Source organism: Anabrus simplex, chromosome 5 (assembly GCF_040414725.1).
Source record: "Anabrus simplex isolate iqAnaSimp1 chromosome 5, ASM4041472v1, whole genome shotgun sequence".
Classification (NCBI taxonomy): domain Eukaryota; kingdom Metazoa; phylum Arthropoda; class Insecta; order Orthoptera; family Tettigoniidae; genus Anabrus; species Anabrus simplex.
In genome coordinates this window covers 299,715,126-299,734,119 of record NC_090269.1, presented here as the reverse complement: position 1 = coordinate 299,734,119, position 18,994 = coordinate 299,715,126, and the positions used below count along the sequence as shown (strand labels likewise).

At 34.8% G+C, this 18,994-nt stretch overlaps 1 protein-coding gene across 1 annotated transcript in view; it reads left to right on the top strand.

The window, feature by feature from the left end:
* mRpL45 (mitochondrial ribosomal protein L45) overlaps positions 1-18,994 on the top strand; it is a 143,514-nt gene that overhangs the window by 68,459 nt on the left and 56,061 nt on the right. The window contains exons 3-5 of the mRNA XM_067147473.2: positions 6,202-6,405; positions 12,962-13,113; positions 14,796-14,844. Coding sequence (XP_067003574.1) covers positions 6,202-6,405; positions 12,962-13,113; positions 14,796-14,844 — 405 coding nt within the window. The remainder of the gene's footprint in view (positions 1-6,201; positions 6,406-12,961; positions 13,114-14,795; positions 14,845-18,994) is intronic.

Genomic DNA, 18,994 nt, shown 5'->3' with positions numbered 1-18,994 from the left:
CCACGTAATTCTGCAATCCATTCCATGTGGATCTGTTGCGGTTTCATTCGGCACTGAAAAAAAATTATAGCGAGCTGCTGCAATGTGGGGATCCTTAGAATAGTGCGCATTGAGACAAGCTAGGAGGTGAATGAAAGGAACTTCCAAAATCTGTTCTTCCGGGCTTAATTTCTGTAGTAATTCGCAGGTTGTATTTTCCACAGAACTGAGGAAGAGAGCTCGTCTGTAATGGCATGACAGATGAAGTGCTGTTTTAAGCGAACAAAATATACAGACCATTCCTCTTTATCTGCATCGAAGGAAGCACATGAAGGAACTACATTGCTCTGTTGGGACGTAGACAAAACCTGAAGGGCTGTAATTAATTGTTGTTGCTGCATAAATTGTTGTTGCTGCTGTTGTAACGCCTGGAGGATCGCTGCTAATTGTTCCGTATTCGCTATGCTTGCGTATAATATGTAGGAGACAGGTGGTATGACTTGTCGAGCAGCGTGTAGTAAAACGCTGGGCGGAGGGCGTGCTGGAAGCGTGACCTTCAGCGTGTGCAAGAGGAAGAGCCTGTGCGAAGAATTAACTCATGGTAGGAGCAAATGCTGTGTGTCCTTGACGTGTAATGGTGCCCGGAGTTCGATGCCCAAGGCTGGTTGTCCGACTGGGTGCACACACTTGGAAAAAAATAGTGAAATTTGTAGGACTGGAATATATCTCACTGCAGAAATGTTGGGGTGTGGCGATGTAATTTCGTCCTAGTGGGCTGAGTGAACCTAATGTGGTACTGTGGCGATAATGTTGCTTGTTCTCGTCATAATGTTGCTAATGATGGTGTTCCGAATTTTCCTTGGCGCCATATTGTTGTGTTGTATACAAGAAGCACAATATACAAAACACAACTTAAAAGTTTATTTCCTTGCAATCTTTCGTACAATACACACAAAATTAAGGAAATTGAGATTTGCTTCGTATTGTGGCGAACACGCTAAATAATATCATGAGTAAGTTTACTGATTGCAGAAGATGTATTTACACATATACAACTTAGATCCTATATGTACAATTAGGTCTATTCTGATAGAGTGCCCTTAATATGTGAAAGTTTATGATAGCTGATGGCTATCTAATGTTTGGAAGTCTGGATTGAACTTCATGCGTTCTTGTTAGCAGAATGCTAGGCAGGTGTAGGCAAGTTATAAGGAAGGCGGGAATCTTGAGGCGGTAGTTAGTCCTGAGGTGAGACCTCTCGATCAGAATTCAATCCACTTATTCAGTCCACATTTTCAAGAGGGATACCTCCGTGTCTGACATACAGCATAGAGCTGATTGCTGGACACAGCTGACTACCTGCAACGGCGGAATTGTCGCTCCAATATATACTCGCTGGCTGACGTCACATGTCATGAGTCAGCGCTCAGCTGGACACACACGTATCTTCCAGGTGGTTCATTGTGCGAGCAGGTTGCAGAGCTGCAAGGCGGAGGACACTACAACATTCTGAATAGGCATTTTCTGGTTCATTGTGACCAGGTGTTCATAATCACGGGAAGAAATTTGCTTTACCTTGTGATTGGAAAATCTTTTCAAGTGAAATTAATTTGAGTGTTGTATTTTGCTTCTTTGTTTGTATGGTTTGTAACCATGGTATTCTTTGTATAAGAGGAACTGAATTCAATTCAGATAATTTTAACCAGCGAAATATTAACCTATCAGTATAAGTTAGAAATTAAAACGCTTGGATCGGCCAGACCAGATTTGATTATCGGAAAAGTTACAAACACTGACAAGTGTGAGAGAGAAGTGTACGAAACATGCATGTGGCTCTGTGGATGTAGATCTAGGAATGCGCTTTTTTCTTTGCCCTGTTTGTTGTTCAACAAAGAAGTGTATGGAATTCAGCTGGGTGCACAGACCTTGCTCATTTGAGTGCAAAAATAAATAAACATGAATATTATCATGCACACAAAAATGCGAGTATTGAATTCTCTATGCTAGTGTTGTCTATAATTTCCAAGATAAGAATAATTAAAATGTGATACAGTAGAACCCTGATTAACCGAGGTAATGTAGAGACTATTGGGATCAATTTGGAAACGATTATTTTTAAAAATCAACCGGTAAATGCGGCACACATTATTTCTATGCTTCTCGTCATACCCAGGTGAACTTCGTGTTAATTAAAAACCGAGAATAGTGCTCGCATCCTTCACTGTTGACAGTGCAGTAAAGTTATTATGAATTTTACTTTTGTTCTACACTAACACAGCCGGCCCCGTGGTGTGGGAGTAGCGTGTCTGCCTCTTACCCGGATGCCCCAGATTCAATTCCCGGCCAGGTCAGGGATTTTTACCTGGATTTGAGGGCTGGTTTGCAGTCCACTCTACCTACGTAATTATAATTGAGGAACTATCTGACGGTGAGATGGCAGCCCCAGTCTAGAAAGCCAGGAAAGAGAGGATTCATCGTGCTGATCACACAACACCTCATGATCTGCAGGCCACCAGGCTGACCAGCGGTCACTTGGTAGGCCATGGGGTTTGGTTTGGTCCTACACTAAGACTGAGGTGAACTTCGTGCTATTTAAAAACCAAGAATAGTGCTCGCATCCTTCAATATTCGCAGTGTAGTAAAGTTATTATGAATTTAACTTTTGTTCTACACTGACAGATTAGTCTAGTATAAAATTTATCCTCGGTTACAGGGGTTCGACCATATTATTTGTGAAAAAGGAACCGTACAAGGAACTTTTAGTGAAATGATTTATGTACCTCTGTTACTTTTTTGCTGATTTGAGACGTGAACAAAAATGTTGTTGTAACCCCCCCTAAAAATTTTGTCACGAGCCGCCACAGTTAAGAATTTCGGCAGAGAAAACAAAATTCATGACAAATATTTAAAATGCTCCAAAATTGCTAGGAACAGATGTTGGTTCAATCGAAAGGATAAAGCAATTCAAATATTTGGGGGGAAAAATCCAAGAAAATGGTTTGGAAAAATCTGCTCTAGAGGCAAGGATACACAATGCTTATATGCCAGCGAATGCTTAGTACTCAATTATAAACTTGAAAGATTGGAAATACTAGGAAAAAGAATTATAAGAAAAATATTAGGCCCTCTAAAAATGACAGAATTATGGAAATTTAGAAGTAATAACAAAATTTATACGAACATAGAAAACATATCTATAACAGTACGGAAGAGGAGACTGCTATTTTTTGGACTTATTTACAGAATGGACGACAGTAGACTAACCAAAAAGATCTTCATGTAAGTCAACAAACACCTGGATTCAAGAGATCAAAAGAGACTTGGAAAGAAACAACATCAGAGAAGAAGTAATTGAAAGAGAAATTTTCAGGAAGAAAATTTTAAAGGTGGAAGGATTCCAAGGGAGGGAGGCAAAGAAAACTGGTACAAAGTGGTCTGAAGAAAGAAAAAGGAAACATTGTGAAACAATGAAGGAATATTGGAAGAAAAGGAAGAAACAGCAACAAAGGATGAAGAATTGAAATTGGAACGTGGTCCCTAGTAGGCCCTAATGCAAGAAGAGGAAGAAGAAGTAATCAAAGAGGTGAATAGTTCCTGTTTGTTGGGATCAACCATCAGGAGAAGTGGCTCAAACAGTCCAGAAATTCATCAATCAAATCAATCAGTCACTATTGATCTGCATTTAGAGCAGTCGCCCAGTTGGCAGATTCCCTATCTGTTGTTTTCCTAGCCTTTTCTTAAATGATTGCAAAGAAATTGGAAATTTATTAACATATCTGTTGGTAAGTTATTCCAACCACTAACTCCCCTTCTTATAAACAAATATTTGCCCCAATTTGTCTGCTTGAATTCCAACTTTTATCTTCATATTGTGATTTTTCCTACTTTTAAAGACACCACTCAAACTAATTTGTCTACTAATGTCATTCCACGCCATCTCTCCACTGACACCTCAGAGCATACCACTTAGTGGAGCAGCTCATCTCCTTTCTCCCAAGTCTTCCCAGGCCAAACTTTGCAACATTTTTGTAACGCTACTTTTTTGTTAGAAATCACCCAAAACAAATTGAGCTGCTTTTCTATGGATTTTTTTTTTTCAGTTCTTTTAATCACTTGCCAAAGAATTGTCCTCGGAAGAGCAGCATTCAAAGACCTGGATAAGATCTTCAAGTGTTCAGATGTATCTTTGCACACTAGAGTCAGAATGGTTAGTCGTTCCCATAGCTACATATGGTTGTGAAAGCTGGACCAAAAGCAAACAAGGTAGGAAGTATATTGATGCAGTTGAGCTCTGGTGTTGGAGAAGGATATTGCAAATCCCTTGGACAGCTAAGAAGACAAATGCGTGGGTTATTCAAAAGATCAAACCAGATCTGTCTCTTGAGGCATTCATTACAAGATTACAGCTGTCATATTTTGGACACATGATGAGACACTTTGATTCATTGGAAAAGACACTTAGGCTTGAGAAGGTAGAGTGGTCTCAGAGACGAGGGCGACCAGCATTGAGGTGGATACTCTCCATAAAATCCAACATGAACATGTCACTGATCTGAAGTATATGGTTGAAGATCGAAACATCTGGAGGCAGTCCATCCATGCAGTCGCCAGGAGTCGACGTCACATTGATGGGACCTGGTCATGGTCATCATCATCATCATCATCATCATCATCATCATCATCATCACTGGACCTAGCAGGTGAGCTGTACTATCCCACAAAAATGATAGCAGCTGTTTAGGCACAAAGATCATAGCATCATGTGAAGCAGCTAGCTTAACGACAAATATGAAGCTGTGTGCCTGTTGTGTATGTAATCTCTCATGTAAACAGCATATAGTTTGGAAAAAGGTCTTATATGTGCAGAACTTTGTGGATTGAATTGAATGCTATGATCAAGAATAAAATGTGCATACCGAAAAGGGAGGGAGTAAAATCTGGGCTGGAAGGAGAGGAAAGCTAGGAGCTTCCGCCAGCCTATTACAGGAATTAGCTGTAGAAGACCCATCTGCATATCTTGAATAACTCTCAATTTCCTTGCAAATGGAAACAGTTACGGGATCATTCAAGTCACTGGTTGGGATGGAAAACTTGAAATTTAGGGAAAGTCAGGAAAATGTTGGGGGATTTTTCTTTCTTTCTTTCTTTCTTTCTTTCTTTCTTTCTTTCTTTCTTTCTTTCTTTCTTTCTTTCCAAATTTAACGGACACACTGCTCAAACTGTTTGTATTCCATAAATTAAGGAAGCTGTTTATGTTTGGTTGCATTTCTGCTACTCTACAGTACTCGCACAAAACAACGAGTGCATTCACCCGTTGCACAAATGATGCACAGTTTCACAGTTATGCTTGGCTGAGTGGCTCAGACAATAGAGGGATGGTGTTTCAAGGCCAAGTTTGTGTATTTGGTGTCCCACACACACCAGTCTTGTATCAGCATGGAAATGAACTCCTGAGGGAATCCCAACAGATGAGCCTCTGTGCACCCAAAGGCGTAAAAGTAATTAAGAGGACATAACACCATTAACATCATTGTTATTTCACAGTTCATGGACTTGACTTCTACCAGAACCGTACTGATAAATTAAACGACTGCAACAAGATCAGGGTAAAGTTTTGTTATGCTTGGTGGGGCGGGCATTTATAGCAAGTGGAGAGATCTATATCTCCCCTAGTACATCATCACTGCAATGAGCTTATTACAGGATGGCTTGCAATAGTGTCACAGTAGTGTACTAGCCAGTCAGTGCCTTGGAGAGGTGCGGTATTCCAACAGATGAGTCTAGAGCTGCACTGGGGTGAAACACTGGTATTTTTATGGCTGAATAACCTGAATCTACTTAGCATACTGAATCGGATGAAATAAATTGAAGTTTCCTTTTTGGAAACTGAATATTTGATCAGGAATATATACTGGTAATTTGATTGATAAATGATGGAAACTGAAAATATGATTTCCATATGACACTGGAAATCACTGACCATCAGCTAGTTCCGTAGAAGATACTTCTTAGAATAGGGATCTATAGAAATGATTTTATAGAATAAATTGTAGAATGATATGAGGCAGATTATTTGTAGATGAAAGCCTTATCTTTCATTAGTATCTCACTAAAGCTAGAGTGAATATTAACATTATCTATCAATATTTAATTTGTGGTGCATTGCTGATTTTTATGTATATTTTCCCATGAAATTTGTAAATTGTATTTGTTTACCTTTAGGTCATGAAGGTTGATTTACCTAATTTTGATGAGAAACCAGAGGATTTATCCGAAGAGGAAGTTCGTTCAAAAATGAAGGAGAGAGGCCTTCTTCCTCCCCGTCCATGGATGGAACGTCCGTTTTATATTAGCTGTACAGGAGGAGTGTTTGAAGCATATATTCCTCCAGAGGGAGATGGAAAAGTTTCTGCAATAACAATGCCTGTAAGTAGAACAACCGGTAATAGATGAAACACTTTTAAACTTCACTTTATTGTCAACATCATTTCCCCTTATCGAGACACAGCCAAGTTGGAGCAAATATAGCTTTCTGAATTTCACTCTGTCTTTATAGCTCTCATCATCCATCACCCTCTACCATCCTAAATATTATTGCATTAGACTTTATTTAAGAAAGTCTGTCTCAGACTCTCTTTCCTTTTATTTGTGATTCCATACTTGGTTTTGATATTCTTTCTTCTTTCACCTACTAAATGTCCAAACCATGTCTTTTTTCTTTTCGTTTTAATAATTTTTTGTTAATATTCTCATTTTCCTTGTCTTTTAAAGCATACTACTCAGAAATGTAATTTCTGCTGCCTATATATGATTTTCATCCATTTTTTTTATTACTGACTAGATCTCAATTATTATTCAAATTGATATATATGCCTTGTATGTTAATTCTCCCTGGTAGATTCCATATTCTTGATAGAAACTACTCCGAGGCTACATCCTTTTTTGTTGATTTCCATATCTTGTCTTCAATTCTCTATTAATTCACTTCCTAAGTACTTTAAATAATTTATCTTTAATTTTTTTGTCTTCATCTTTCTCCTCTTGTTCTCAGCATTGTCTTACTTTTATCCACACTGACTTTCATTCTTCAGTCTTCCCTTTTACTACATCATATTGTTCTTGGACTACTGTCTCGTCTTTTTGTCTCAGAGTATCCATCTTGTGCTTATGAAGAACTCTTCTGGAATATTTAATGTGAGTTCCTGAAAATCATTCATGTATTATGGCTTCTAAGAAGAACTTCCACTGTGGGAAGAATTTTAAATACTTCCAGAAACCTTTTTTCTTTAAAATTAAATGGATTAACATCTATAGCTCCTTGAAGACTAATTTAAAATGTCTGTGAATCAGCATGTGAAATCATGTTTGGAGAGACTAAATTATTCTGAAGTTGATCTGAAAGCAATAAAAAATTTATAGAGGAATTAATTTTGACATTAAATACACAATTATATGCTATGTTAAATAATTTTGAATTATGTAAATTAATTAAGTTGACCATACTAGGAAGATTGGGATTCTACTATTTTACTAATAATAATGTTATTTGCTTTACATCCCACTAACTACTTTTACGGTTTTCGGAGACGCCGAGGTGCTGAAATTTATTTCCTCAAGAGTTCTTTTAAGTACCAGTAAATCTACCAACACGAGGCTGACATATTTGAGCACCTTCAAATACCACTGAACGGAGCCAGGATCAATCCTGCCTACTTGGAGTCAGAGGCCAGCGCCTCAATCATCTGAGCCATTTAGCCCAGCAAACTATTTTACTAGGATGTCGATTCCCATACAAATTGTGCCTTGCATTGTACCAGGAATGCCTAATGCCTGGAACATTGTGTTTAATTTCGCACATTATTTGCGCAAACACACGCAAATACAGCGTGCGAGGTTATGAGACGGAAAGGAGCTGCAAGCTATGCGTGTGAGAGAGAACGCTACGTCACAGGCAGGAAGCATGCAGGATGATGTAATTTCCACGTGCAGCCAGCTCACTAGTCTAGAATGTTTTTTTATATCTTCTAAACCCTTTCAGCTACAGAACAATAAAGTACATCACTGTGAAGCCCATTATTTAAATGTCACCTTGCCAAAATTTCAAGTAAATTGGCCTACGGATTCTCAAGATATTGAGTTGGAAAGAAAACACATTTTCCCAGGGAACAGGCGGCCAGCCTTGACTTCTGGTATAAAAGAGTGGAGACTGGAGAGGTACAGTTAGTTCAATCTACAAATCAACCATGATAGGTCATTGTACGGTCGCTGTGTGCAGGTGTCGAACCTGAGAACTTTGTCGTGTTGCGTGAAACTAGTTGTCATACTTATAAAATTTCTGCAGTGCTACGGACTTAGAAAAATCCAGCATGTGCGAAGACGAACTCTGAATATTTCTCGGTAATATCTCAGAACTTGTAAAATTTCAGCATGTGCTAGAATGAGTGTTTAACATTTGACTATGATAGATCGGAACTTTCATAACAGAGAGTGGATAAGTTTTTTCAAATATTACTTGTTTTTGAACAGTGGTATCAAATAACCTAGCGAATCTTAAGGACATTTTGTGGCAATTCTGTAAAATATTAAATCAATTGAAGGGAAAGAACACATAATATCACCTTAGTATCTGTGTTATGAATAATTAAGAACATTTGAATACATCTTACGTGTGTAGTAAATGAACTGAACTGGCACTTGATATTCCGATAAGCTTTAAACTTCAGGTTTTATTTTAAACCAAGTACAATATGTTTTTGACTGACAGTAACATTATTCTCATGTGTAAATAGTATGAATTATTTGAACAGTGTTTTGAAACTATTACTACTTGAACTGTGCTTTGAAATTGTGATTACCTAAAACTGTGTTTCTAAAAATAGAAAACAGTGTTTTGTGCTTCGAAACCGTAATTGTTTCAAATTGTGCTTTACTTTCACTCAGAGCCATAATTATTTCCAAGTGTGATTCTTATGTTGAATTTTACATGACAGACTGTGATTCAAAGTGCGATTCTAAGTACTGTTCGCTAGTGATTGACTAATATTCACTTGATCAGATCGTGCTATTTTAACACTCGCAATTTACCGTCAATTGAACTTTCTCGTGTCTTCACAATTAAAACGTGACACCGCAAATCTTGACCGAGTGTTTAACTCTCATATGAACCTAACGCCTGACTCGACGTGGGAGATGGTACGTGGTACAACATGGGACTGAATGTGGTACAGCATGGGAAATGAAACGTGGTACAGCGTGGGAGATGGTATGTGGTACAACGTGGTGCTGACGACATTGAAGAAGTTCCAGATGCTGTTCGTAGAATCGCATTCACCAGTTCCAGCGTCATGAACATTCAGGTGATATGAGTGCATTTAACATCAAACTTTTTGAACTGTTAAAGACAGTGATTACTTTGAAATCATTCACATGTGCTAGATATCACTAGTCAATTACGAACTCCATGAAAAGACACTTTCAAGTGGTAATTTAATTTCAAGTGCTAAGTAAAAAAGACTTAGGAAATTTAAAGTAATATTTTTAGAAAGACTGTAGGTATTTCAAATAACAATGTGAAGTGATTAATTTTAGAAAGACTGTTGGCATTACAAGTGAATATTCTAGAAAGACTGTAGGCATTACAAGTGATTAATTTTGGAAGACCTTAGGCATTACAAGTGAATATTCTAGAAAGACTGTAGGTATTACAAGTGATTACCCTAGAAAGACTGTAGGCATTACAAGTGATTATTCTAGAAAACTCTAGAGAATTATGAAGCAATATTTACTTTACAAAATTAATGAAGGAAATTAGTTTATTTTCATCTTTCATTCATCACAAGTATTTATAAGGATTCACAATATTTATTGAAACATTCAAGGATAAATCTAACAGAGGAGATTTCCAATTAATTTCTAATTTTCAACGCGAGATAATAGTTAAGTTATTTATGCGTCAAGCCAGTTGAATAAATTTAAGTTTTGCAAAATAACATCCATTATTTCGCTCTGCGAACTCCTTCCTCTGTACTGGCTCCTAAGAACTGAACGCACCCTAAGACCATTCTCATGCTCCTTATTCCTACAATTTTTCCTGGTACTTCTTCTTCTTCTTCTTCTTCTTCTTCTTCTTCTTTTCTAGCCTATTTCAATCCACTGCTGGATATAGGCCTCTTCCATATGCTTCCATTGTCTTCGGTCTTGAGCCACTTGGAACCAGCGTGTACAGTATTTACTAAGTGAACCACTATTGTTTATTCTCTTGTTTTATTTTACCAGCATGTAATTATCAAACCTTGACTCGTGTGTTTCAGGTTATTAACATGTTGGTTAATCTGAGACTTGAGATATCCTTTCCTTTATGGTGATATCTCTGTACTGTTGTAGTTTCGTATCGGTTATTGTAATAGGTATTTGATTTTATAATTTGATTATTTAATTTTGCTTCTGTATTTGTTCTGTTTAATTTTCATTTTAAGTGGTTCTGGGCTATGATTTACTTTCTTAAAAGGTGTTCATGAATTATTTACATGTCAGAGGGTGTAAGAAGAATTTTCCCCTGTTATTTATGTGTTGAGTAATTTCCAGGGAAATAATGAAATTTGGTTATCAATTTTTTAAACAATTCTATCTTTGTAAGAAATTTCATATAAGTGAAACCCGAAGATTTTTCACTTTCTTTCTGCATCCAGTTTGGGCTTACTTAATGTCCCCCTTTAATTATTCTCTTGTGATTCGTTTTCTGTGGGTTTCTTTTGGTTTTAATTATTTTCTTGGGTTTTTCTTCCCTTTGTTTCTCTTTTGTTTTCACTGTTATTCTTGTTGCTGGGCCATATCCAACTTTTGTTAAGAGGTGGATGATTATTTTTATTTTTTTTCTAGATTGGGATTGATTGCTCATGTGTTCCTGTTTCAGATGTTGATCGTATGGTTTCTTGTTGAAGATCATTTATTAGTGAATTAATTTGCCTCTCGGGAGCTCATTTAATTAATTATTTATCCTTGTAGTTAACTTCTCCATATTTGGTTCTTCAAGTATTAAGAAGATTGAATCCTTGCCTTCTGGTTTCACCAGTAACTTGTGCTCAGGCTCATTAAAAGGGAAGGTTAATGGGATTTAACCCCTTAAATTTTAAATGCTATTTATATTTTCTTCTTTTCATTGAAATTAATATTCAATCATTGCTGTAATTAATTATGTGTAACTGTGGTGGAAAAATCCCAAAGGGAAACTGAGTTATTCATTTACGTTGTTAATATAATTTCTTTTAATCATTAAATTTACTTTCCAGCCATTGAATGGCTTTTTTTATTGACATTCTCTTAGATTGGTGGTGTTCTTTATTTATTTATTTATTTTATTGCAACCCTAAATTAAACTAGAGATCTCTCCGTCTTTTCTTTGATTGATTTTGTTGTGATTGGGCCACTTCCACTCTGTTCATATAACACTACGGGTGCTTGGCATACTGTAGCCTCGTAAGTAATTAATTTCTTTCTTGTGTTGGGTGTTTGGAATTTGAATTTTGGCTACACATCGTTAATAACTTAACGCAATCTCCACCAGAAGAGGTATTTCATAGAAATGACAACAGCTATGCAAGCTTACAGTAAAAAATTCATCACTTTAGGACAAGGAAGCAGCAAGAGATACTATTTATTATATGAGCACATGTACTGCTGATGCTATAAAAGGCAGTTGAGGGCTCGATGTTGCTCAGTGCTAGATAATACCTGGAGAATCAATCAATCAATTAATCAATCACTACTGATCTGCATGTAGGGCAGTCGCCCAGGTGGCAGATTCCCTATCTGTTGTTTTCCTAGCCTTTTCTTAAATGATCACAAAGAAATTGGAAAATTATTGAACATTTCCCTTGGTAAGTTATTCCAATCCCTAACTCCCCTTCCTATAAACAAATATTTGCCCCAATTTGTTCTCTTGAATTCCAACTTTATCTTCATATTCTGATCTTTCCTACTTTTAAAGACACCACTCAAACTTATTCGTCTACTGATGTCCTCCCACGCCATCTCTCCTCTGGCAGCTCACGGGTTGTGCAGGGGGGGGGGGGGGGGGAAATAGTGACTTTGCAATAATTTATGCACTTGAAATTTTCTGCTATAATTGTGTTTGAATTGTGTATGTATGTATATATTGAATTTTTTTAAATTATGATATTGCACATCCAATGATTTACCTTGGCAATATATGAAGTGGTGGTTCTTTTCAGAAGGAATGTGATATTTTTAAGTCTTTAACAGTTTGTTTGTTCCTTACAAATCTCTGTCTGTTTGATTTCATTGCAGTTTGTCAAAGAAAATTTTGCTTGGTTTATTTATTTATTTGTGTGTTTATTTATCTATCTAAAACCAAACCAAACCCCATGGCACTACAGCCCTTCAAGGGCCTTGGCCTACCAAGCGACCGCTGCTCAGCCCGAAGGCCTGCAGATTATGAGGTGTCGTGTGGTCAGCACGACGAATCCCCTCGGCCGTTATTCTTGGCTTTCTAGACCAGGACCAGGGCCGCTATCTCACCGTCAGATAGCTCCTCAATTCTAATCACGCAGGCTGAGTGGACCTCGAACCAGCCCTCAGGTCCAGGTAAAAATCCCTGACCTGGCCGGGAATCGAACCCGGGGCCTCCGGGTAAGAGGCAGGCACGCTACCCCTACACCCGGGGCCGGCTATTTATTTATTTATTTATTTATTTATTTATTTATTTATTTATTTATTTATTAAAAACTATTCATGTGAATTTAGGTAACGTTTCGGTAACAAGACTTTGGTTTTTGTATGTTTTTTCTTCCTGTAATAGTAATGTTATTTTTTAATATGCTTTCAATTGCTGTGGATTTTAAGAGATGTTGGGATGTCAGAATTTAATTTTACAGTTCTTTAATGTGCTAAAAGCCTACAATCTAGAGGCCCCAATATACTTCTCAGATGTTAAGTAGCCTAATAACACATTCTCTGCTTTCAGGGAGCCAAGCAAAAGCTTGAACTGCTCGAGAAGAAGGGCAAATCGATGATGGCCATAAGGAAGATCCGCTCCTTTGATGAAGATTTTAACCCTCATGAATTTGCTGTTGCTGCACAAGACATCTATATCGCTGCTCATAATTTCCTTATGAGGTGTGTGGGCTTCAAAATATGCTAAAGAAAAATAGATAACCTACTTAAACATGCACAAATAAGGATGTGAGAGAATTAAATATGTTGGATCTTCATCACTTGGAATGATCCTGTTTTGAGGAGATACTAGAGACTTATAAGTGCTTTGTAAGGGTTTGACAAAACAGTGAAGGCAAAGGGAAGAGAAGTTGATGATGGAAGAATAGAGTTGCTTTAAACTCCAAGCCTCTGTTACTGTATCCAATCCTGTCTTCAACTTGAATACTATCTGTACCATCTTTCCATGATATTTCTTTTGGTTATTGCTACACCTTCTTTGTACTAATTGGCCTCCAGAATCCTACCAGCCTGTTTTTCCTCAGCCTCATACACATGCTCCTTAATTACCATCTCACCTAAATCATATCATTCCTGAAAATCCTCCTACTTATTTCTCCATACCAATAGCACCAATGCACTTGACAGGACCTGCCAATTTGTCTCTTTACTAACTACATTGCAGGTCGCACTGCTGTGCTTGCAGTTAATTGTTTAAAATCTGTCATTTCTTTTTTATTAAAACACCATCAGGTTTAAGTTGAAGTAATCTGCAATTGGTAATTGGTGAAGGGACAATGGAAGATACTAATGGGGAGATCACACTTCCAAATGGCATGTGCTCAAGTTGTGTCATATATTGAGGCTCTTATAGGAGCTATTACTATCCTGTCATTTAAAACCTCCTGTCAAAAACAAACTCCTGATTATGTGAATGTGTGATTCTCACTTCCAGGAATGATCTACTGGAGGCTGTTAACATACTATGCTCAGCAGGTTAAACTTGCATACAGTCTTATATCCATCTTTGGACACAGTAGTAGATCAGAAAGAAGCAGTGCACTATCCTGTAGAGTTCATTAACTCAGTAACAGCTCCTGGATTTCCTGTGCATAAGCTCTGACCGAAAATGGAGCTCCAATTATGCTACTTTCAGAATGTGAATGCTCCAAACTTTGGAATGGTACTCGCCTTAAAATTGAAACCCTCTACAAATTTGTTATTGCGCTACAATTCACAGGAATGAGCTAAAGATTTTTTTTTTTTTTTCCGTAATACCCATTAACTACCCTTTTCAGTTTAAACACCTGCAGTTTCCAGGAAGCATCTGCTTGACGATGACTATCAACAAATACGAAGGTCAGATGCTAGTCATTGGCGTACGCTTGTGCTGCTTCTCCCATGGACAGCTCTATGTCACCTGCTCCTTGGTCAGCAGCAGATCTGCACTGTTTATTTGCTTGCCACAGGTTACCACAAAAATGTCTACAAGGATGTGTTGGGGTTATTTGAGTAAGCTATGTCTGAATGTGTTATCCAGCAGTAGAAAGTAGCTGTATCTTGATCCTTTTGAATATCTCAGTGATGGGTATGTGTAGATAGTTGTCAATGTAATGTGGGAACTTAATGGGAATACTAGAAGGTGAAGGGAAATGTTTACATTATTCAAAAGTTCTATTGGAAAAAGGGTTTCTGGACCATAAATGATTGGGAATAGCTCTAAAATTAATCCAGAACATTCTGTCATGTCCAACACAATGCACATTCTTCATCTTCTTTTTCTTGAGCATGTAATTTTCTTACTCAGGCAAATTATGAATTTGTACCTTATTCTGGAACATATATTTCTTTTTTCTCCCTTACAGCAAAGATAAAATGAAGCTGCGTGAAGTGGTCACAGAAAGAGCTTATCCTGTGAGTATACCTCAGATAATTCATTTTTGTGCCAAAATGTGGAAAGTAAAGCGGGACTAAAAATTATAGCTGGTAACAATACCATCCCAAAGATTTTGATTGGTCACTCTGATTGAAAACTAAACTCAGAATGTCTCCTTGTACAATGCTAGTACTCATCTAGATTTTTTAAGATCTTTTGCTCATTATTTATTTATTTATTTATTTATTTATTTATTTATTTATTTATTTATTTATTTATTTATTTATTTATTTATTTATTTATTTATTTATTTATTTATTTATTTATTTATTTATTTATTTATTTATTTATTTATTTATTTATTTATTTATTTATTTATTTATTTATTTATTTATTTATTTATTTATTTATTTATTTATTTATTTATTTATTTATTTATTTATTTATTTATTTATTTATTTATTTATTTATTTATTTATTTATTTATTTATTTATTTATTTATTTATTTATTTATTTATTTATTTATTTATTTATTTATTTATTTATTTATTTATTTATTTATTTATTTATTTATTTATTTATTTATTTATTTATTTATTTATTTATTTATTTATTTATTTATTTATTTATTTATTTATTTATTTATTTATTTATTTATTTATTTATTTATTTATTTATTTATTTATTTATTTATTTATTTATTTATTTATTTATTTATTTATTTATTTATTTATTTATTTATTTATTTATTTATTTATTTATTTATTTATTTATTTATTTATTTATTTATTTATTTATTTATTTATTTATTTATTTATTTATTTATTTATTTATTTATTTATTTATTTATTTATTTATTTATTTATTTATTTATTTATTTATTTATTTATTTATTTATTTATTTATTTATTTATTTATTTATTTATTTATTTATTTATTTATTTATTTATTTATTTATTTATTTATTTATTTATTTATTTATTTATTTATTTATTTATTTATTTATTTATTTATTTATTTATTTATTTATTTATTTATTTATTTATTTATTTATTTATTTATTTATTTATTTATTTATTTATTTATTTATTTATTTATTTATTTATTTATTTATTTATTTATTTATTTATTTATTTATTTATTTATTTATTTATTTATTTATTTATTTATTTATTTATTTATTTATTTATTTATTTATTTATTTATTTATTTATTTATTTATTTATTTATTTATTTATTTATTTATTTATTTATTTATTTATTTATTTATTTATTTATTTATTTATTTATTTATTTATTTATTTATTTATTTATTTATTTATTTATTTATTTATTTATTTATTTATTTATTTATTTATTTATTTATTTATTTATTTATTTATTTATTTATTTATTTATTTATTTATTTATTTATTTATTTATTTATTTATTTATTTATTTATTTATTTATTTATTTATTTATTTATTTATTTATTTATTTATTTATTTATTTATTTATTTATTTATTTATTTATTTATTTATTTATTTATTTAACACTGCTGTGGCATTAATAATTAATAGGCAGAGTCAGGTCAGAATATATTCTGCTACCATATGCGACAGTAGACGGTACTACCTGCGGCTGTCTGGCCGAGGGTCTGGCAGCCGATACCAAACCAGGCAAACTAAGGGAACATCAATAGCTGCGAGCAGAGGAGTTTCTCTTAGAAGGTTCGATAAGATGAGACCTTTGTGTGGGAAATATCGCACAAATTCATCAGCTGCTGCCTTGCAGTGAAGCAGGGGGCTGCCAAAGGCTAAGGGAGATCACCCTGAAAGATAATCCTGTAGTATGCTAGGCCTAGCAAGTCAGTACAGGAGTACAATGCAGTTGCTTTCAAAACAAAAATTAGCCTCACAAAGAATCATATTCTAAATGTTGACAATACTTTAACGTATCCACAAAGATGCACACAAAATGCTGTCAGTTGGTACAGTTGTTTATTCACATATATTTACAAATTAAACGCACACATAACCTTAATCACTGCTGTCACTAGCAAAATACACACCTCAACAACTGCCCATCACAGCACAGGAGGTTACAACCTTAAAACACAGTTGAAACAACTGACTGCTTACAAACATGTTACCTACAACACGTGTTCACCAGTAACTCCTGTTACACCATAACTCTACTAAACAATAACTCGTTGTTACCATCAAGATCACCTCCTTATATATGTGTCTGGCCAGGCTTCTAGGAAGGTACGTTACAAAAAATACCTTCTCGTAAATTCTCGAGTGCCTAACAACATGGTTATAATGTATTCTACCATGATCTAGTGCCATTCTGGAAGTTACAGTGTGTTTCAAAATTCTGTAGCAGATTACAAATTATATATACAGGTAAGAAGAAATTATATAAAGGTTCTTACATTAATTGAACTGATATAAATGTCTATATACAGTGCATGTTTCATGACATAACCTCACAAACAACGCAATCGTATCGTATGTACATATGCTGTAATAATAATACTAATACTAAATGGATGTAAACACTTCATAGCTATATATTACAGGTAGTAATAATAATAATAATAATAATAATAATAATAATAATAATAACCATAATTGTAAAATAATAATAATAATAATAATTCATACTCGATACTTGCATTATTTACCCAAGGATGAGAGAATATTGTTTTCAAGTTATATCAGTTTAACGCACGTGCGTCAGCTTCAAGTACCGTACTCTTGGAACTAATGATGATGTCATGCCCGATGTTCATTCAAGATGCACGAGAAGAACCGATCATAGAAACAAGCTTCAGATTGGAACCTTAAACATTATGACTCTAACAGGAAAATGCAACGAAATCATGGATTTAATGGACCGTAGACATATTCACATCCTAGGGCTAAGTGAAACCAAATGGAAAGGTTGCAACACAAGAATGTTAGAGGATGGATATAAATTATACTGGAGTGGTAATCCTACAGTGGCGAGGAATGGAGTTGGTTTTATACTCCATAAAGACATTATAGTGTAACAGACAGCTCATTTGTCAATGAGAGACTAATCAAAGCTAAAATATACCTAAATGGAGAAACCCACACTGTGATCCAAGTTTATGCTCCCCAGCAGGGTTGTAGTGACGACCAAAAAGCAAGCTTCCTAGAAAAACTAGAGGACATGATTGATGAAGAGAACATAATGATAATTGGGGGATTTAATGCCCAGGTAGGAACTGATAGGTCACGTTATGAAGGAATTATTGGTCCATATGGATTTGGTAATAGAAATGAGGGGGGTGAACTGCTTGATCTATGGACATGAAACCAACTTCTGGTGAAGAACTCGTGGTTTCAGAAACAAGATAAGATAATGAGATACAGCTGGAATGGTCAGTATAGATCAGTTTACTATAAGTTCCAATGTTTATAGTTTTAATTCGTGACCTTAGGATTAATATAGGCTGAAGATGCCCATAACTAGGGCGAAACATGTCCCTAACTGGTGTGTTTCATTCATGTAGAATTTAACCACTAAAAATATATATTTGTATTGAAAAGGTGGGCACAATAATTTTAATCTTGAAAGAGTTTACTTATTGTTTCACGTATATCGAACGGAAGGATAAGCATCTTTTTCTTTAGTAAGAAAAATGTTGAAGATCTGATATTGACAAACCCTAAGATCTTAATAAACAATGTATCACTCGAAATACAACCCCTTCTAACAAAAAACAAGCTGCTTATATTATCCAACTTCTGTCCTGTGATCCCAAACTATGTTATTGAAGAGGAATTGTTAAAACTCGGTGTGAAAATCATGTCTAGGATTACCCCAATCAGAGCAGGTTTGTCAATTCCAGGATTCTCCCACATTTTAAGCTTTCGAAGACAAATGCACATTCAAAATGAAGACTTTGATAAACTCCCCAATCCCTTCATCTCGAATATAATGGTACAAACTACTGGATTTACCTATCATCCGACTCACCCACTTGTTTTCTTTGCCATACCGAAGGATATCTGGCCAAAGATTGTCCTAACAACGTATCACATCCAAAAGATGAATCCTCTTCGATTTATTTTCCTCAGCTCCAAGAGATTTCACAAAAGTCAGAGATCGAAAACCCCAAAACAGACATCGGTACTTCTAGCTCTCTCCCAAAAGATAGGCCTATTCAAGAAG